The 21,656-nt window shown below is 44.2% G+C and overlaps 1 protein-coding gene across 1 annotated transcript in view; it reads left to right on the plus strand.

Annotated features, from left to right (window-relative positions):
* Positions 1-21,656, plus strand: part of AUG2 (HAUS augmin-like complex subunit) — a 95,751-nt gene that overhangs the window by 37,913 nt on the left and 36,182 nt on the right. The window contains 1 exon segment of the mRNA XM_087697805.1: positions 13,590-13,694. Coding sequence (XP_087553931.1) covers positions 13,590-13,694 — 105 coding nt within the window.

Below are 21,656 nucleotides of genomic sequence, written 5' to 3' on the forward strand. Positions count from 1 at the left end.
ACGATAATTGTGTTGGGATTCATTAATCACAACCGGTGCTGGTTCAGCTTGTTTTGCAGCTTGGGTTCCGCATGTGCAAGCCTCTCTAGCTGGAGTGAGGTTGCTTAGAGTCGAGCCTCTTGAATGTTCCCTCTTAGGCACCCATATCCAAGGGTTGCCCTCATAGTATCCTTGTGCTCGCAAGAGATTTTTGGGGATCCAGCGCGGCATGGTAGTGCGCCTATGTTGATAGCGTCTGAACTGCCTCTTAGGCTGTGATTGATAGTTTGTGCGTTTAGGAGCACGTTTCTGTGTAAAAGGAGGTGGCCCTTGTCATTTTGGCACCCATATGAGTGTGGACTCTTTGGCCTTGTGAATGGCTTTAGTGGGCTTGGTTCTAGCAGTTTGAGCGTGGGGTGAGATATCCCAGCCCTTCTCCCTAGGCTTGGTCATGGGCATAGTCGTAGGGGTCTCTATCGGTGGCTTTGCAATTGTAGGAGGATCAAGATAACCCTTGCTGAAAGTAGTCACTATGCGCACATTGCCTATAGCAAGATGGATGCGATCTAGGTTATAGTCCACATTGCAGTTCGTCTGTCTTTTAAAAGTGCGACCTAGTAGTGACTTATTATCGGCCCCTTTAGTGTTTAGTAACACATAAAAGAAAACTGGTATACTTTCAGACTCGATAGAGACGACCACTTTGCATTTTCCTAAGAGTGAGTAAGTGTTGTTTCCAAATGGGTTGAGTTTAGCATTTATAGGCTGCAATTTAGGTTGACCAATGCGTGTCCAATGGTCATGCATCAAGATATTATAGTTGGCACCTTTGTCGATCAAGGCATCAAAAGAATACATCCGTTCTGCAGTGACCGTGATTCGTAGGTAGGCGAGTGTCACTGCTTCCTCGTCTTGTTCTGCCAGTTCGGTAATAGTGTCCATGCAGACATTGACAGGGGCTTCAAGCATAGGTGGCTCGTGCAACGGATGGGAAGGAGGATAGTACTTTTGCATGCGGCTGCCATTGAAGAAGCCTATTCCTTCACCTTCGAGTGTCTCCAACTCAACATTGCTTGTTCTACTAATTGTACGTACTCGGAAAGGTCCTAGTCCTCGAAATTTCATTTTCTGTTTGTGACCCTTCACAGAGTATAGTAGAATGAGGTCCCCCTAATGAAAGTTGCGCTGTTTGACATGCTTGTCAAACCACATCTTTCTTCATGCCTTCTCACAAATCAGAGCGTGGGTGGCTAAGAGTCGAGTCTTCGTGAGACGCTCTAACTCCACTAAGCTGTTGGTCCAAGCCTCTCTTTCCTCCCAACACTCCTGGGCTGCTATCCTTAAGCTAGGGAGAAAGAACTCTAAGGGTAGAATGGCCTCCGTTCCATAAGTCAGCCTAAAGGGCGTTTGTCCTATAGCCGTTTTATAAGCTGTACGATAGGGCCACAAGACCGCCATTAATTTGTTGTCCCAGTCACTTCGTGATGTGGATCCTATTTTAGTAAGCACGTTGACTAGGATTTTATTCGTGGATTCCGCTTGGCCATTTGCTTGAGTGTAGTAGGGCGAGGACCTTCTATGAATGATTAGGAAGGTCGAGAGCAGGTGGGATATCACTTCATTAATGAAGTGCGTGCCCTGATTACTTACTAGTTCAATTGGACAACCAAAACGTGAAAGGACTTGCTCCCACAAGAACTTCGCAGTGGTTTTAGCATCGTTCTTCCTAGTGGTTCTTGCCTCTGTCCACTTCGTCAGGTAATCAGTTACCACAATGATATAGCGTGCCTGGGAGTACTGTGTCGTAGGACTGATAGGTCCAGTGAAATCAATGCTCCATTTTTTGAAAGGCTGTCGTGCTATTAAGGGGGTCAACTCCATCTTATCCTTGTGTACAGGCACCTTAGTCCTGTGGCACTCATTGCAGTGTTTTACAAATTTAGTAGCATCACGGAATAGGGTGGGCTACCATAGTTGGGACTGTAGCATCTTACGGGCTGTTATATCCCCGCTAAAGTGTCCTCCAGCTATTTCACCATGCGCTTCTCTCAATACATCGTGCATCTCGTACTCACACACACATCTACGCAACAAACTATCTTGTCCTAGCCTATGGAGTTGACCGGCGATCAGTTGGTATGGCTGGATCTTTAAAATAAGTCTCCTTAGCCTAGCTTTCTCAATAGGTCTCTCAGGTAGACCGTTCTTTAGCACTTGAACTACATCATCGGCCCAATATAGCATCAGATCGGCCTTAAACAAGTCTCTTTCGCTAGACAGGGCAAAGAGATGAGCGTCCAGTAGGTCGTCAGGTATGCCTTGTCCAACAACTTTTCCTGTGGGTATGCGGGACGTGATCAGCCATGTAGTGTTGCTTTCCCTTACGTACAATCATAGAAAAATCAAATTCCAACAAGAGAAGTAACCATCTAGCTATGCGACCTGTAGCAAATAGTTTATCCATCTCAACCCTTACTGCTTCTATTCTATTCCCCAAGAAGATGAGATTGTTACCCCAATCTTCCATAACTCGCGCGTTTCTCATCCAGGGTCGGCCTAGCAGTATGTCATAGTCCACTCCCTTCATGGCAATGAAGTTCACGGAAAACTGCACCCTTGTGACACTGGCCAGTTTTTTAGGACCCCGAATGGTCTGACCTTCATTTCGTTGGCCAATGTGACATTGAACCTAGCCGTTTCCACAGGTGGGTTTCCCCATGCTTGTAGAACTGCGTGGCTCAAGACATTGACACCAGCGCCTGTGTCTACGATTCCTTTTCGTGTTACATCCCCCAAGGCTAAGATAGGTAAGACTGCATACATCTCAGTGCCTTCTCAGAAAGCATTGACGTGCAGTGACCTTGAAACTGAGTGTAGCGTTAGGCTTGGAATCTGCGTGATTGCGTCCTGCTCTTGCAAGTCAGCGGCAGTATGCTCCTCTTTTCCCTCCACCCAATACTTTAATTCTTGCCATAAGGAAGGGTGCTGCCGAAGCAAATCTCCTAGGCTCACTGTTACTGGAGTGGTTACTAAAGTGGTGAGGAGGTTGCTGGGTGGTTGCCTTCCTGCTTGGTTAGCATTCTTTGGCCATATGTCTTGGTTAGCTTGCTGACATGCTTCTTCTTGGTCTTGCCTCTGTGGCATCTCACGTGGTGTGGGTACGTTCCCCAATTGGGGCCATGACGGTGAAACGGGTGTACTCACACTAGAGAGATCTTCAATTTGGTCTTCCAGTATGGGCTCTACGTCCTTAAGGTGTTCCTGGGCGCCCTTGACCCACTCCTTGACTTTGGCTATAGCCTCGAGTTGCCGTTTGGGGTGGGGATATTCCCCTACCTTGGCACTTTGTAGTTCTGCTGTCTTAGGAGCTGAGGTCTTTGCCTCTGCATCAGTGACCCTCTTTCCTATCACTAGCGTTGTAGCTCCCTCAGTCTTAAGGGTAATCTTTGTGTCTGTTCTCTTCCCTCTTCTTCTCCGGCTTTTCTTTCCCGACGAGGTTGCATCCAGGTTACTTGGCCTAGGCAATGAAATGCCTGCTTGTTTTGTTTGTGCTCGCGTCATGATATGTAGTGGGATGGGTGTATCCTCACTGTCAAAGGTCTCCACATCGAACAGCCCCAAGGGTACTGAGGGCACGTGGGCAGAACTAGTTGATGGCTTCCGTCTAGGATAGTCAAGAAATAGGTGTGTGATTCCACACTCGGTGCATCGAAGGTCAGCTTTGTCCTTGTTTGCCTGTTCCCTTTCAGGGCAGCGTGATGAAATATGGCCTAGATGACCGCAAGTCCAGCATGAGATTGAATCTTGGCTTGGTCCTCCAAAGCCTCTGCCTCTTTCTCTTCCTAGCGCCATCACCGGTATTGGTTGGTAGTCCATCAGGACTGGATTGCCTTCCTTATCATAGGATATGTATGGGTTTAGGTAGGTCTCCTCTTCACTAGGTTCTTCCACATAGTGAACATGAGCGTCATTCGGTGGATGGGTTACATAGGGCCCTGGTGGTCTGGGTATGCCTGTTGGGTTCATCTCTAACCTAGGAATGGCCGGTCTTGCATCATTTGGTGCTGGAAGCGCCAACTGGGCTCCCCTGCCAAAGAGGTTAGGTGGCCTGTTTCCTAAGTATGGAGGGTTGTATTGCTGCACATATGGGAATCTCCTTGGCAATCTGCAATGTAATACATCATGACCGAACCTACCGCAGTTCGAGCACGGCCTAGATCTAGGATCTTGGCACTCGACTGGGAGGTGGTTACCACCACAGTGTATACACTGCATATGCGACTGCACGGCTTTCTCATTTGTTCTTGCAATCGTGCAAGCTCCATTCTTACCTCAGCCAACTCCTGGCCTTGGTCAACACTCTTTTCCTTCTCCTATATGCTAGAGTTCTCTCTCTCTCTCTCTCTCTCTCTCTCTCTCTCCTGGAACTGTTGAGATCGCTCTGGAGCTCTCTGGCTTATACTGTCCCGCGTGGAGTTCCTTATGCTTCGCTCCCTAAGCTGATCGTCCACCCTTATTGCCTCTTCAAAGACTCTAGCTATCACGTCTCGGTGTAGAGTGGAGTTACTGGCCAAAGTCTTGTAGAGCTCCTCGCTTCGAATTCCATTTATAAATACGGTAGACACAGCTTTCTCGTTAGGTCGCTCATTTGCAGGGATCCTCTTGAAGAGTCTAGGCACATGAGTGACATAGTCCCTTACGTTTTCCTTTTCCCTCTGACTGACATTCATCAATCGCACGATGAGATTGTCAGAGTACCCTGCCTCAGAGAATCTCTTGATAAAGAGGTCCTTAAGACGGGCAAAGTTCGTGCGCTCAGCTGCATCTAGACTAGTGTACCAAATTCTCCCCTTATCCCCTAAGTATAGACCGAAAGCTTGAGAGGGTTGTGCAAGGTCCGTGAGACCATTTGCTTCGCAAACTTGTTCAAATTGCTCAACAAAGCTATATGGGTCATTGCTAGGTTCATACTTGTCTAGCTGCTTTGCTACAATAGGGATTTTAGATTGCCTCTTTGCCCCCTGCGTGACCCCTAATCCCGAGAGTAATGCTGTGGCTAAGGCTGTTGCGCTCTGCTCAATGGACGTATTGTCCATGAGCCGTTTGGCTACGAGTTCACTTAATGATAAGTCAGCCTCTGCTGCTCGTTCTCTCTCTGCATTTGGCCCTGCTTTGGTTGCACTAGCCAAGGCTAGCACACGCCGGGCCTCGTACATGTCTACATCTTGTGGGAGTTTTCTAGCCTTTTGCTCGTGATTGTAGGCAATTATGCTCTCTAGCGCCTTCCTAATCGCCTTTTTTCCTCTTCTAGTTTTGCTACCACTTCCTTTATTGGTTGCCCTAAGCTACAGTCCTAGTCAACAAGTCGTACTCATTGACTAATTCCTGCACTAAGACTGGGAATTCTCCCAAGTCCAATCGGTCCTCTCCTTGTCCGCCTTGTGATCTTGACATTGCTCCCACTTCGAGCTCCACAAGGTCGTCGATCAATTTGAGTAGCTCCGGCAGCGTCCGATCCTCTATGTTGTCGCCTTCTGGATCTTCGTGTCCTTCTAGGGTCCTAGTGATGGGGCTCTCAGGCACCCAACTATGTTTTGGGATCTTCTCCTTATAGTGGGTTCCTTGATGTTATTATGTTTCCTGATGCGTTCCTTGTTATTGAAAGCAGTTGTCAATCTTATTCACAAGTTGTGCTTCATGCTTTCTAGTGCTCAGTGCGGAAACAGGCTTTTTCTTTTCTTGTAGTGCACCTTTGGTGATGAAATCAAAAGTGAGGTGCGGATGCAAGAAATGCTCAATGCAAACTCCACTCTTCCTCTCACGTTCGTAGCCTCATATGGCTCTAAGCGTAGGTTCTGGCTGATCTAATGTCTTACTAAAAATCCATGTTGCATTCTCTATTTTGCTTCATGTTTGATTGGTTGGTTACCGAAATTCAAGTCAAGTTCCGAATTCGGTCTGCTTAGTGTCTAGCCATTTGGGGTGAATCCTCGGTTATCCTGTCTCGTCTTTGGTTTCTAGGGGCTAAATTGGGTTTCCAGGGGGGGTCAGAGATGTGAACAGGGTGGCCAAGACTGTAGGGCAGGTTTAAAAACCCTCTATTTTAAGTTCTGGTGAAGTGGTCTGATTCTGGGAATCGGACGAGATGGTCCAATTTTGGGAATCGGACGGGTTGGTCCGATTTTCACACTAGGAAGAGTAGTCCGATTGCCGCAGTTGATCCGATTTTGAGACTCGGACAGGGTGGTCGGATTTTACTTTGGTCCGATTTTCCCAGTCGAACAGGTGGGTCCGACTATTGCAATGGGTCGAGTGGTCCGATTGTGGCGCTAGGACCACTGATCCGATTTTGAGACTGGGCTCGATTCGCGCAGTGGTCCAATTCTGGGAATCGAATCGGACAGGGTGGTCCGATTCTCTCAGTCGGACGGTCCGACTCCCAAAATTGGGTGGTCTGATTCTGGGAATCGGACGGACTGGTCCCGACGGCGCGGACGATGGCCCGCGGGTTGTGCGCGATGCCTCAAGGTCAATGCCTACTCCATGGAATCATCCCGTGCTTTCCAAATAGGTGCAGAACAATACAAGGAACTGCCAGGCATACCTGGAAACACCGGGGTGCTCGAATCGATCGGCACTTCAAAGATCTCCCCGCAGCTCTCTCTCTCTCTCTCTCTCTCTCTCTCTCTCTCTCTCTCTCTCTCCCAGGCTCTCAAGCTCACTCTCTTCTTACAAGGCAGAATGTCAAATGTGGTCTTTCCTGGTTCCCTGGGTCTCTTATTGCCCCATCCCAGCCTGCTGCAGCCTCAGAAGTTAATCCCTCACACTCTTCCAGCCAGAGATCTGAATCTGTGTCCCTATTTCCCTGTTTCCAGCAGCAGCAGAACCCTTCTGTTTTCCTTCTTTTTTCTATTCTATTCTTGACCTAATGTAGCGAAAATCAAAACCAGAGATGGAGATGGATGGTCCTACTCTAATATTCAACAACAAATCAAAATACTTACTTGCTCCAAGGATTAAAGCCTCCTAAATCTCCTAACTATCTCGAGCACCAATTCGGGCTGCAAACCCTACTTCTATGCTCGATTCGATGCGCGCAGCGCTCAAGGCTCGATTCCGTCTGTCCTGGCAACAGAACCAAAATGGAGGGGAGCTACGGAGCTCTACCCCGAGACCTACGGACCGCTTATTGATCAAGCGCTTCAAGCCGAGCGGCCATGGCTACCTCTCACATAGCCGACGCGCAATGCCTACCTTACGGGTGTAGTGAGCTTACCTTGATGCTCGATCGAGTTCCCTCCTCTCTCTTGCACTCCGGTAGTTTCACGATCCTTGTGGCAAGCTCAAGCAACCTCAAGCCCTCTCTGTCAAGCTTCATCCTCCATAGCCGCGCGAGAGAAGAGAAGAAGAGAAGAGAAGAAGAGAAGATGAAGAGAGAAGATGGGGAGCTTCTTCTCCATGATCCCTCACTCTCACACACTCACTCCCTTACTCCCTCACACTCCCTCAATCCCTCACTCAAGCACAAGCAAGAAGGCAATAAACAAGAGAAGAAGAAGAAGAAGCTTTGGCCACACACAATGAGCTTCTCGTTCACTTTTGAACTTTATATACATGCCCTACTTTTTGGGCGGTCATTCCCACTTTTTACATGGCCGGCCATTAGCCTAGGCCCTCTTTTCCTATTTCCCACCGTTCTAACTTATCCCATTCCCAACTAGTGTGTACACTTTGCACAGGAGTGAGCTTGGCACTCTTTTACAAGGATTCGGGAGCGCTTTCACAATTGCACTTTTACTCTTTTCTTTTCTTGAGGCGACATTGAGGCCTTTTGGAGAGGTCGTCATTCAAATTTTTCAGGGTCTGACCTCCATCCGGGGTGTCTTTTCCTTCCTTTGTCCTGTGCCCTTTCGGTTATCTCCTTCTTCCATTTTTCCGCTCCTCTGCTCCATTTTCTGATCCTCTGTGCCGTGGTAAACATTATCTGCTCCATTTTCCGATCCTTTGTGCTGCGGTAAACAAGGATGTACACTGGAGTGCTAATATCCTCAACCCATAGACGATCAGGGCACTCTACTATGAACATCATAGAGTGTACCATGTTCAAAACTGTTTGGTTCCTATGCTCTATGACTCCATTCTGGGAAGGGGAGTTGATAGAGGTGAGTAGGCGAGAGATGTCATGCTCCTGTAGAAACTCAGAAAACTCACGGGAGATAAACTTGCAAGTGCTATCACTCGTCATGGTACCTATACGGCATTCAGTTTGGTTATGAACTAGTAGCACCCAAGCACTAAAATAGGTGAAAGTATCAGACTTGTGCTTGAGAAAGTACATCCACATGTATCTAGAGAAATCATCCTCTATCAAAAAGAACTAAAGTGCGCCATTTGAGGCGATAGTGGGTGTAGGGCCACAAAGATCAATGTGAATCAATCTCAATGGAGTCTCAGCTCATTGAGTGGATTGCTGTGGGAATGGGATGCAATGGTACTTACCAAGTTGACATACTTTATAGACCTCTCGAGATAGCTTCAGGCAAGGAATGCCGTCAACCATCTTGTGACATGACACCTCATAAAGAGAGTCATATCCAAGATGTCCTAAGTAGTAATGCCGGAGACACTTAGTGATTGAGGGCCCCTGTGCAGTGGCTAAAGCGTGGAAGCAATGGAACTTCGGGGTCTTAGTTGTCGGCATAATAAGAAAGTGCGTCATGTGATAGAGGCCACTGGGCTGTGCCTTGCCGCGAGCAACAACTAAATTGTGCGCCTCTTGCCTTTAATTGACACTCGTCATCAAAATGGCCAGCCTTCTGACAATGTTGACAATACCTATTCATACATTCTGCCACCATGATCTGAAAGAGGATTGAGTGTTCCCTTGGGTCTCACTAGATGAGGTCTGAGTGGAGTTTTGAGATTTCTTACCCTTCCCTTGTTGCCTCTTCTGGGAAGTGGCAACAAAGAGGCCCTGCTATATAGGAGATGATCCATGAAATTGATTAAACAGGCTAGCATAATGCAAGAGCTAACACTCAAATTCATAGAATGTGGGCATAGAGGGATGTGAGATGATTTGTCGCACAAAGTTAAAATATTTCCTTGGCAGCTTGTAGAGAACAATGGAACTTGGTCATTGGGGAACTGAGGAGCCCCCATTGTAGAGAACTCAGCGAGGAGTCACTGATACTCAGACAAAGGCATTATGAGCCTTCCATGAGCGGATGACCTCATATGGAACAAATGTGGGATTGGGTTGGGGTTCCAACCCCTGCATAAGGTCCCATAGGTTCTAGGAGTCTAAGGTATGCCTCATCAAATTAGACCAAGTGGTGTAGTTAGATTGTTGAAGCGAGTCTTGTCATTGAATGAATTCTTGGCAAATGAGCAGCTAGAACCATAAGCTGTTAGTGGAGGTGGATAAGTGTGATGTGGTGGTGGATAAGATGGGGGAGGATAAGGAGGGGGATAAGAAGTAGGGTAGGCAAAAATAGGCTGCTGATGTCCAACGAGTGCCGATTGCTGCGGAGGCATTGGAACAAAAGCATTTCCATAAGTTACTGAAGGTGGAGGTGGAGGCATTGAGATACGGTAGCCCTGTCTAAGAGTTGGTTAGGGCACAACAGAATGATCAATCGGTCCATTGGGTAAAGCCATAGAGACAAAATGTGGTGCCAAATGATCCATACTCGAAGAATGCCTTGGAGGGGGAAAACTCTAAAGTGTGTGCATGGGATAATGAGCTCCTATCATAGGGACACCACCCGAATAAGAGAAAGAAAGAGTCCTAAAGGCTGTGCCTAATGGATTACCCCCCGGTTTGGTGTGTGGTGGAAACATAGGTGCACTTCATGGAGGCTGAAAGGAATGTGCCGTGGAAGATGAGGAAGGGATGTGTGGGAGCCCAAATGGATTTGTGATGGGTGAAGATGTGGGAAACATCATTGGCTCATTTTGTCCATTAAATGCGAAAAAATGAGATGTACCTACTCCAGTATGACCATGAGAAACAAAGTCATTTGAAGGAAAAGGAAGAGAAGGGATACTTAGAAGTTCTTGCTTCTTTTGCATACCTTGTTTGGAGTTTTCAAAGAAATATCTATCTTCCTCATTACTTCCAAACCAAAAATGTTATATATTATCCCTTCTTCAAGAGAATCTCCTGTCCCATGAGGATTAGAGAAATGAGATTGTCTAGTGATGGATCCAACACAGAGATCGAGACAATCAGTTGCTCGTTACGTGCAAGGAGAGACAGAGAGAGTGAGATAGAGCAGAGTAGAGAGTGAGCATGTTTTTAGGTACAATGACGAGTGTGTATCTTTAGGTTTTTAGATAGATATATATATGTAAGTACAAGTGCTAAGGGTGTGTTCACACCCCAGCACATTTAAAGGCACAAGGCCTTTATTCCCAACAACCTCCCATCTAAAGGCAATGTGCCTTAAGAGGAGAAAAGAATCATCTAAGTCTAGGTATGTACAAAGCTGAAATACATATATCTATCCAACTTCCATCATTTGTTGGCAATGACCAAACCGCTCTGGTGGAAGACCCTTCATGAGAAGTTCTGCAGGGCTATCATCTGTATGCACTTTGACAAGCTCAATGCTCTTGCTGTTAAGTACATCTCTAATGAAGTGGTACTTCACCTGTATGTGCTTTGTCTTTGCATGAAAGACAGGATTTCGTGCTAGTATGATAGCACTTTGAGTATCACAATGGAGAATAGGTAACTCTGTGATGCCAATCTCTCCCACCAGACGTGAAAGCCATAAAGCCTCCTTGCATGCCTCAGTGGCAGCCACATACTCTGCCTCTGTAGTAGACAATGCAACACACTTTTGTAGCCTGGAGATCCAAGAGACTGCTCCTCCTGTGAAAGTAAACACATACCCAGAAGTGGACTTTCTACAATTCGCATGACCAGCATAGTGTGCATCTGTAAAGCCAACAACAGATGCCTTCTACTTTCTAAAGCAGATGCACAACTCTTTTGTGCCTTTGAGGTATCTCATAATACCTTTCACTGCATCCCAATGCTCCTTGCTAGGGGTTGCCATGTATCTGCTAACCTCTCCCACTGCAAAGGCAATGTCAGGATGTGTAGCAATCATAGCATACATCAAACTGCCAACAGCTGAAGTATATGGTATCTTGGCCATTTCAGCCTTCTCATCATTAGATGTAGGGTTGTCCTCTGTACCGAGTTTCACATATAGAGGCAATGGAACCCCAATTGTTTTCCCCCTCTCCATAATGAAATGCTGCAAAACCTTGGAGATATACTCGTGCTGAGATAGATAGAGTAAGCATGTCGACCTATCTCTGAGTATTCGCATGCCAAGAATGTGATTTGCATCATCAAGATCCTTCATGTCAAAGCTGCCATGAAGACTTTGCTTCAATGAATCCAAGGCATGAGTATCCCTGCTAGCAATGAACATGTCATCAACATACAAAACTAAGATAATTAGGTTGCCATCTGCTGCCTTCTTGGTGTACAAGTAGTGATCCACTTGACTTCTATGAAAGCCTTGGGATTGCATGAATGTATCAAACTTATGATACCTGGGACTTCTGCAACACCTGAGCTGTCTCTCGACCGCTCTAATACCAGTTTGTAGTGACGGGTCTGGCACGGAGATCGAGACAGTCAATCGTTATGCGTAGGGAGAGAGAGAGAGAGTGAGATAGAGTAGAGTAAAGAGTGAGCACGTTTTTGGGTACAATGACAAGTGTGTACCTTTAGGTTTTTAGATAGATATATATGTGTAAGTACAAGTGCTAAGGGTGTGTTCACACCCGAGCACATATAAAGGCATGAGGCCTTTATTCCCAACAGATTGTTCATACCTAGCATTGGAGAAAAGAAGTAAGATGGAATTGGTGTATAATTTGTGCTAGGTTCCTCTTGAGGATGGCCAATCTCTGTAGTGGAGATTCCATCATACCTGCATGGTCAATAGTTTTGTGCATTGAATCTAAAAGAGAAAACTCAGTCTTACCTTCTATCTACTGCTGAGCCCTATGCATAAGGATGAGATCGTACTCAGTGGCTGAAATCTCATATGGTTGATGGACTCCATGGTAGTCTAATGTCTCTCCACCCATGCCAGATCTTGCAAGGGCAAGCTAGGAGGCCCACTCTTACTCGCTTCTTGATAGGCTTGGTTGTGGAGTCTAGAGCGGTGTGTCGTTGTTCGAAGTCACCCGAACCTTTTGTTGTTCTTGCTTCTGCGGATGAGATCTATGATCAATTCCAATGTTTCTCAAAGAGAACTTGGCTCTAATACCATGCGAAGAAAGGCTCTAAACACAAAAGACAATACCAATCGTACGACAAAGCACAAATTGATAACACAGAACACAGTTAGGGTTAGGGTAACTCAAAGACAATTAACACAGAGAATAATGAAGTGAATGACTGCTGAATATACAATGCTCATGCAACAAACACACTATGCAGAGAGTAAATATTGTACCACAAACTCCCGTATCTCGAGGATTAGGGTAGGGGTAATGAGTTGGAGAGAGTGTCATACTTTGAACAAATCCCAAAATGCAGCAAGGCAGCCTCTAGATGTCGAACACCAGCAAACGCAAGCTGAGGGGAGAGAAAATTTGCAAATGTAGAGTGAGGAGAGAGAAAACTTGCAAATGCAGATTGAGGAGAGAGAAAACAGCAAAATGCAGCCTGTGCGAGCTGGGTGACAGCTGGCTGAGGTGAGAGATTGTGAAATCTGACGTCGGCAGCAGCAGTCCTTAGCAACAGTTGCTTGGCTGTAATCAGCTCTGATCAGTGTGGAAAAGGTTGGAAACAGGCACCATACTGATGTAGAAAGCAATGGCCAGCTTGGACTACAATGTCCTCCACGTCCAGGGTGTGGGCACCAAGCTGAAAGACCTGAAAACTGCAAAAACGAGATAAGAAGAGTGGCGGGCAGGCTGCCTATTTATAGAAAGTTTGGGAGCCCCCACTTAACTCTCTTGATCTGCGCCCCATTTTAGGGTTTCAACTAAAATAAGCCTAAAATAGGCATAAAATAAGCTGATTTGGGGCTGTTTAAGTGGCTAAGTGCATTTCTTAGCTCAACACTAGGATGTCTCTATTGAGGATTTGGAGAGAGAACATGTGTACTCTTTGCAGGAGATTGAAGAGATTGTAGTTGGCTGTGAGAGGATGAGGAGGAGAGAGGCCTTCTTCTGAACCTGGGACTGTGGCACCTTTTTTGCACATAGTTCCTCAAATGATGTGGCATTATAGCCTATGAGATTGGTTATTCACTCAACGATTAATTGAATTTCTTTGTTTTTTTCGGGGATAAAAAGGGAATGTTAATTGTGAGCAAGTTGTCGTTCTGGAGTTCATAAGATACAGCTATCAAACTTTCTTTATTTGTACAAAATGAGTCTCTGCAGTTTCAAATAATTCATGGGAAGCTGTGTTGCAAAGGTTGCTTGCAGTTCTAAATGCCTTGAATTTCACTTGTTGGCTTGCTTCAAAATGTCTGCTTTTAAAAGACTGAATTTTAAATTGTTCTTTGTGTTTCAGAAGATTGGAGAATGAAATCTTAAGTAATGTATTGCTGTTACTAACTGCACAGGATGATCAAAGTGTTTCCCATCTTACTCATGTCAGTGAGATGGAGAAGAAATGCCAAGCTTTGTCAAGAACAACAACGATATTAAAAGATGTGATTCAAAACAAGGTATAGTATCTGTTGTTTCTTTTACTAATAGCATCTAGCTAGTTCTTATGCAAATGAGTTTCGATGCTAATGAAGGTGTGAGACTGAATAAGGATTCATCATTATAAGCTGGACATGTTTGTGAACCATTTTGGCTAAGTCCAGTTCAGCTGAATTCACATTTGTTCATACTAATCACTTTTGAGCTTCATTGCTCATAATTAGGTGCTTGTGAGAGAGTCTAGGTAGGCTTTGCAAAATGACTTTGCTGTCAGAACTAGGACTCTATGTCTTTCATCTCTGATACTGTAAAAAGAACTGAGAGATGACAGACAACTCAGACAAAACAGGGAGGCTCATAAGACTCAAGGTAAGGGTAAATGCTCAAGGTATTAGATTAATGATTATAATAAGTGAGGAATCACTAATATTTTAGACAAATGAGGAGGAATGCACCATTATAGGTAAACAGCCTAACTCATTTGGGTGTGCTCTAACAAAAGGACGACCATAGAAATGAGAAAGCACACATAGTGAAGGTGATCTTTAGACATACATAAGCTTTTTAGCTTCAGTTGGACACACATGGAGATGAAACAAATTCCAAAAGAAAAAGAAACTTCCAAATGGGGAGTAATGAGTTAACCGCCTCAATGATACAACAGGAAAGGATTGAGACTTGGCATTTTATACTTCTCCTAGAAAGAAAAAGACTTGAAAATACTTCGTTTAAAAGCAAATGGGAAAGGACCAAGACTTGGCATTTTATACTGCTTCTAGAAAGATGAGTGCTTGTATATATTTCCTTTAAAACCATTTAGAGACTTTGCTGACCTGTAAAGGAAGAATCTCTAAACTGATCTTGTGAATGCCTATACTTGTCAAGGAAAGCTGGACTCTCTAGATCATGAGATCATGATATGGACCGCCAGCTTTGTTGGAAATTGCAATAGTAGTCCTTCATATCTTTAGAGTTAGTTGCAGTTGGTTCTCAGCTTGTAGAAAAGAAGTCAAGAAAATGGACAAAATGTTTGAATATTGTTGTCTTGTGTGAATGGAATGAATCGTTTGTTCCATGTGGATTTGTAATCTCTATGCAATGGAATCAAGACCTCTTTTTGTGAAATCACTCTCAAATTAGCCTCCTTTTGGGTCTGATTACGTCTTGCTTTGTAGCTCTTATGTTTGGGTGCGCAGCTAGTATTAGACAATTTGTGTTAGGTCTGCTAGAGTTTTGGTTTAGTGTAACTACATATAAAGTTATGGCCGAAATGGGGAGGGCTCCTACTGCCCTTTAATGACTTAGTTGGGATCACATGCTGGAGGTGAACGAGAAACATTAGGACCTACATGACAATCTGGCCATAAACATGTAGTTTTATCAGAGTCTTTTTTCTGTGGGATTTGGATGTCTTATCTGTGAGGACAAGTGTCACAAGAGAGGGAGGTATGTCACAAGACTGTGACAACTATTATCTTTTTGCTGATTTCTTTATTACTATTTTATTTGGTTTTTCTTTTTGGAAGGATCCCTCTTGAAATCTAAATGCCTGAATTGCATGGCCAGTATGTGAAACGGACAGGAATGTCTAGTGAGCCAAGACTAGACAGGTAAGGTCCAGTACAAGTTTGGAAGAGACTGATGGCACTGTAGATTGACAAGTCTGGAAGAGACTTGTGAAAGTGTATATGGACAAGTGTGTTGACAAACTAGCCTGGAAGAGACTAGTTCAAAGTGAAGATGGACAAATCTGCAAGAGATTAGTCCATGTGGGGTCATCAGTGGAAATTCACTTTCAGTTGAGCTACATTATAAATTTGGATGTAGCTATAGCCTGTAAAGATGGTGAGAAGACTAGTGGGAGGCAATGGAAGCAACTCCTAAAATTTAGGGAGTTACTATTTTTGGACCTCAGAATCTGTTCGTGTCATTATCTTCGTTTTTGCACAAGGATTAATCCTCTGGTCTGTGCCGAGGTCAAATTCTGCACCGAGCATGGAGAATTTTAGACCGGAAGGCTAGAACGGGAAATATCTTACAGTGCTGCCACTTGGCACAAATTTGTGCACTTACCTCTTTAAAGAGGGGCTGGCGTGCAGTTTTTGGGCTGAAAGGGGCTCATTTGAGAAGGATTGCTGTAGATGGAGAGCTCTTGAGAGCTGGTCTACCTTGTCTATGATGCACAGAGGGCTGAGCTTGCTTCCTACTCTCTCTCTCTCTCCCTAACAGTATGGTTATGCTGTAGAATCAAGGGTCTTTTTTCTGATTCAGGTACAGCTGTGTGGAATATGCTGTTTTTGCATGAGGCAAGAGCCTCTTTTCTCCAGGAACAGGAGCAGTTGTTTGCTGCCCACAAGCAGGAACAGGTGAGGGTGGTAACCTCACCAAGCAAGTGCCTGAAACAGCACTAAACCAGTACTGATTTTGGACTGTTCAAAGGTTATTTCAGAGCCCAATTGATGTCAGAATCAAGGGGCACTTGGCACTGATGATGCAGGACAGTACAGGGATCAATATGAGCTGAAAACAGGTTTCGGAACAGGTCTGAACCAGTAGTTACTGTGGGCTGAACATTACAGGGAACATTATGAGTTGAAAACAGGTCTCAGAACAGGTCTGAACCAGTGATTACAGCAGACTGAAATGGTCAATTCTGCACTCCAACCAGAAGTTTCAGACTTGGGCAGAGTTTCCCCTCCTGGTCAGCTTGTTTTGGGTCAATAATTGTACTGTTATGCTGCTAAATTTCACCCAGAATAGGTGAAAGACAGCCCATTGTACTTTCTCTCTTTCTAAAAATAAAGAAATACCGCAAGGGGCGCCTGACTTAGGGGCCAACAGGGTGTCTGTGTGGCAACAGGAGCATTCTAGCTTACTGCATTTCCTCTTATTTCTGTGTCTTTAAGTTCAGGTAAAGTGGACGACTGTAAATTGGGTGAAAGCATTTATGAATTTTGATTGTACACTACCGCCCTTTCCAGTGAACAGGCCGGTTTCAACAAGTGGGCTAAGTGCACAAATACCTTGAATAACAAATGAATGCTCATATTGTATTTGATAAAGGGAATACAAAATGAAGATGGAGAGGAATGAACATGTATGATGAACCTCTATAGAAGCGAAGAATGAGATGCAATGTAGCACAAGGAATGGTATAGTAGGTGCTGATAGCCATAGAAGCTGCAACAAAGCTGAATGCTTGAAGGAGAAGGTGGTAGTTAGGGCCATATAGGGCTCAAGGATGCTCAAAAAGGTGGTTGGGGCTCTGTGCTCCTGAAGATAGAGTCGGATGATGTCATGAACAACAGAGGTGGAGAATATCATGAGTCGTATGGCTCTTCAACAAGAGCAGCCAACCAACAGTAGTTGGTAGGGGTACTGGACCCTGGGGATAGACCTGCATTTGGATGCTGACAATGAAGGAAAATCTGTGTTTTGGCTGGTAACACCTGTCTGTGTAGCAGAGGCTGCATTTAACGTTGTAGGATGCTGCATTGCAGGTTGGTACAGCAGCATTTCCAGCAAGGTGCAGTTGCTAGATGTGTTTTGATGGAAACACCGTGAGGGACAGCAGCAGCAGTTGTGATGATGTGGCAGCTGTCAGTGACAGCAGCTTCTGCAGTTTCAGTTCTGGAGAATTGTGACAAGGGTTACAAAAGATGTGGCAGTTGATGAAGGCATCTCTGGCAGTAGTAGTAGTCTTGGAGGCAGCAGGAGTAGTCCAATCCCATCATCAACAAGGGCAGTGCGGACCGCAATGAGCAGAAAGTCGAGACTGGTTGTTGATGAAGGTTAATGTGATACAAGATCAATAATGGGGATGAAGTATGGTTGTCCTTTCTTATGGATTTGAGGCAGGCATTTATCCTACCCAAACTTCTTAAATTGACCCTTGAGGCTATTTTAATAGACTGAATTTGGACATGGCCTGATATTTATGGCCTAATTTCATATTGTTTAAACTCCTCTCAGATGCAGAAAGGAGCCCAACTGTAAAAAGCAACAATTTCTTCTTTTTGTGTGTGAGGAGAGCCAAGGAGAAAAACCACCCCTAAGGATGCCATGGACAAGGATAGTGAGCCTCAAAATAATGCTGCCTAGCTGCTTAGGTTTAGTGGTAGAAGATTTTGCCACGAAGCCCATAAATGCTTCTTGTAATAAAAGGGACTATGCTTCCTCACATGCAAGGGCTTTCACTTGGAAGTTGCCCAATTAGGTTTGACTGTTCAAGCAGCCATCACCATTACACAATTCACAAGGTGGATACATATTGGGGTGTGCTGTGCAGTTTCCTTAAGTGTCCTTTGCATGGATACTTGGAAAAGGTGTTGATGTCGAAGACGTATATGAACCAACACCTATCAACTTGATGTTGATGGATGTAGAGGAGCAAGGCCAATGCTAGCTGCTTGGTGCATTGGCTGGTTGATTAGATGTATATGAACCAACACCTATCAACCTGATGTTGATGGATGTAGAGGAGCAAGGCCTATGCTAGCTTCTTGGTGCATTGGCTGGTTGATTGGCTTTGCATGACTATTTGTTTTCGAGATGTAGGATAGCAAGATGGTAAGGAAAGAGAGTCGACAAGGGTGCTGAATCCACGAGGATAAGTGGAAAGGGCTTTGGTAACCAAGGGCACATAATACTTGGAAGGAGGGACAACTTTGATGATGGGGTTGTTGTCTACCTGATGAGGCACAAGAAGCACATCTCAGCTAGAAACCATCAAAGCTAGGCGGCCTTGTGAGAGTGCACAACAAAAATGGAAGCATAAAGCACAAGCACAACGACATTGAACACTGAGTATTAAAAGTAGAAGGTAGAGGACTCAGAGAATATCAAGAACGGGAAATGGAATCCATTGTTCAAAGCATGAGAGCCAAGTACAATACCAATGGGTATCAAGATACACAACCCTCAATAGGACTAGTAGAGTGTTTCCAACCCTAAATATGACCAGTAGAGTGCTTCGCATATATCTCCTAATCTCCACAGAAGATGATAAAGTGAGAAGATGAGAATGGCTATATAGAGCAAGAGGAAAAACCACTTAAAGAATAGGTTAGCCAACATAATTAGGTTAACTAGGTTGAATAAGTGCTGCCAGTGAAATTGCACTTTGGAAGCCCAAAGGGTAGTAAACCACATTTTAGCAAATACTTAATTCAGCTTAATAGTAAATTCAGCGAGAAAATTCCATACATAATTGGAGCTAGAGTGCTCTTGCAGCATGCATTGACATTTGTTGCCTCCAAAGCTTGGTGCCACTTTTGGTTTTTTCTTTAGATTATTGACGTATTCTCAAAATTAGTTGCAAATGGTTGGATTTCAGTAATTTCTCGTAGTACAATGATCCATGGGTGCATGATGGCCTTTTCACCTTCAATGCCGCAGAGCATTTGTCTAGACAACCTCAGCTTTTGGACCCAATTCTGCAGAGCATTTGTCTAGACAACCTCTGGTACAGTTTCCATGCAATCCTATGTTGTTCTTCTCACAAACAGAGGGATTTCTCTTGATGAAATCGTGAGAATATTGCTTTCTTCCTGTTAAAGCTGCGTAGAAATTGTACTAGGCTTCAAATTTGAGAGGAGAAGAGAGGATCTCAACCCACAGTGCTATAACAACTTGTGCTTGTGATACTTAGTTAAAAATTAGCAGCATACCTTGTTGTATATGGTGGAGTTACAAGGCTGCCCAATAGAGTCCCCATGCTACGAGGAGAAGATTGGTTGTTGTCCACACTCCATCCATGTTGTTAGCTCATATTTTGTGGCTGAAAGTTGCAATTTTCACAACAAAGAAGAGAAGAATGGCTATCTCTAAACTTGGTCAATTGAAAATGAGAAAGAAGGAGCTCCAAATAGCCAAGATGAGCTTCTAAATAAATAACTAGCTACTCCTTAATTAGATCTTGTTTTTTGTCATGAAGAGCATGGAGTTATCAATTAGACCCTCATGTGACTCAAAGACCAGAACAATATCGTCATCGTAAAGCATAACAAAGACCGATATACTTGCTATCTCCACCCCATTGTTGCCTTCTTGTGTGATGTGGTCTTCTATCTCATCAATGTAGAGTCCAAAGAGTATAGGGGAGAGGGGACATTCTTGCTTCACTCCAATGGTGCTAGAGACCATTCGTGAAAGTCCTCGTGGGCATCTCACTTGGCCTACCATCCTCTCGTATAATGCATAGGTGCCTAAAATCATGTCCAATGGGATTCCTAATGTCTACAGCCTCTCTAGTAGTCTATCTCATGGAACTGTATCAAAGGCTTTGTGGATATACATTATCCAGCCAATCAAGGATATCAAGAAATGTGTAATCACATCAACTATGCTAGAATGACCCATGATTAGACCTTGAATAATGACTCGTGGTACTTAATCATAAGTGAGCTGCTCATTGGACTAAGAGCACTTGCTTTCTAACTCAAGTATCTTAAGCGAGCTACCTATCGGGCAAAACTTTCAATGTAACTCAATTCTAAGGTGCAAACTTTCAATTTAATGAAAGTTTCACATTGCAACTTATTACGTATGCCTTGCTCTTGTAGCAGTAGGGTGTCAAAGGCAAAAGTTGTGATAAGCTATTTGACTGGGTTTTGGCGGTTAGTTGATATTAGATGTGACCTTGGGATAGTAATTTGGCCAATAAGTGTTAGTGGTGACACTAGGGACTAGCATTAATTAATTAATTAATGCTAGTGTAGGGGTCAACAGAGATTAGGGATCACTTGAGGTTGCAAATAGCCCAACTAATTTAATTATGGATGGTCACATTTAATTTTTGGCAGGGTTAGAAGGGCTGAAATTAAATTTTAGGATTATTTAATTCTGAAAATTATTTAAATGGTTGGATAATGCCGAAAAATGGGTTTAGAAGGTTGCCACTTGGCAAAAATGCCCATGCAAATTGAGAAAACGTTTTTTGGGATTGGATCTCAACCATTCAGTTAGTTTATAGCTTGGAGAGAGAGAGAGAGAGAGAGAGAGAGAGAGAGAGAGAGAGAGAGAGAGAGAGTTGTTGGTCCGTTTTTTGATTAGAGAATACCAATTTGCTGCAAAAGACAGTCATTTGGGGGCCTCAGCAGGTAGGGCAGAGCAAGGAGTGACCTTCCAGGGATTGGCAACATCATTGTGATTAGCTGATAGCATTTTGGAGGTGTTTGGCAGTAGATGATTGCATTAAATACAGGCAAGAGTAGACAGCAAGGTAGATTTTAGGTTTTTCTCGTGAAGAAAATCAAATTTCTCTATCAGCTTGGCTTTTTTTCACCTTCTCCAGTAATTTCTCGAAAGATCTCACCATTTCTCAGCGATTCTTAACAAATTTCAGCCAAATTTTTGTTGCAAAAGACGGCCATTTGGGGGCCTTAGTAGGTAGGGTAGAGCAGGGAGTCACCTTCCAGGGGTTGGCAACAACATGGCTGATTAGGTGACAACATTTTGGAGGTGTCTGGCAATAGGTGATTACGTTAAATGCAGACAGGAGCAGACATCAGGCAGATTTTAGGATTTTCTTGTGAAGAAAATCACTCTCTCATCTTGGCTTTCTTTCACCTTCTCCAGTAATTTCTCAAAAGATCTCAGCATTTCTCAGCCATTCTCAACAAATCTCAGCCAAATTTGGTTGATAGAGGAGAGATATCTACTGTAAATCCTAAATTTATGCAAAAATTAGGGTTTAGTAGCCACCTTGGGATCCGTGCTAATAGGAGAAGGCATTGTACATTGAAATCAACACTTGAAATTCATGGAACTGACTAGGATTTTAGATGCCAAGCCCTCTATTGTGAATTGGCGCAACATTTGGCGAGTTGATGATTACATTTGTGCAATTCTTGGGAGAAAATCAAGGGGCAATTGGCCCAAATTTCTTGCTGATTGTATGTACAGAAAATGGCTTTTGGATTAGCAAAGGAGATTGTTGAATCTTAACTTGTACTCAATCCATTAGTAATTAAAGCTAAAGA

Source organism: Lygodium microphyllum, chromosome 17 (genome assembly GCF_053477565.2).
Source record: "Lygodium microphyllum isolate KBCC chromosome 17, Lygodium_microphyllum_v1.1.10, whole genome shotgun sequence".
Lineage (NCBI taxonomy): Eukaryota > Viridiplantae > Streptophyta > Polypodiopsida > Schizaeales > Lygodiaceae > Lygodium > Lygodium microphyllum.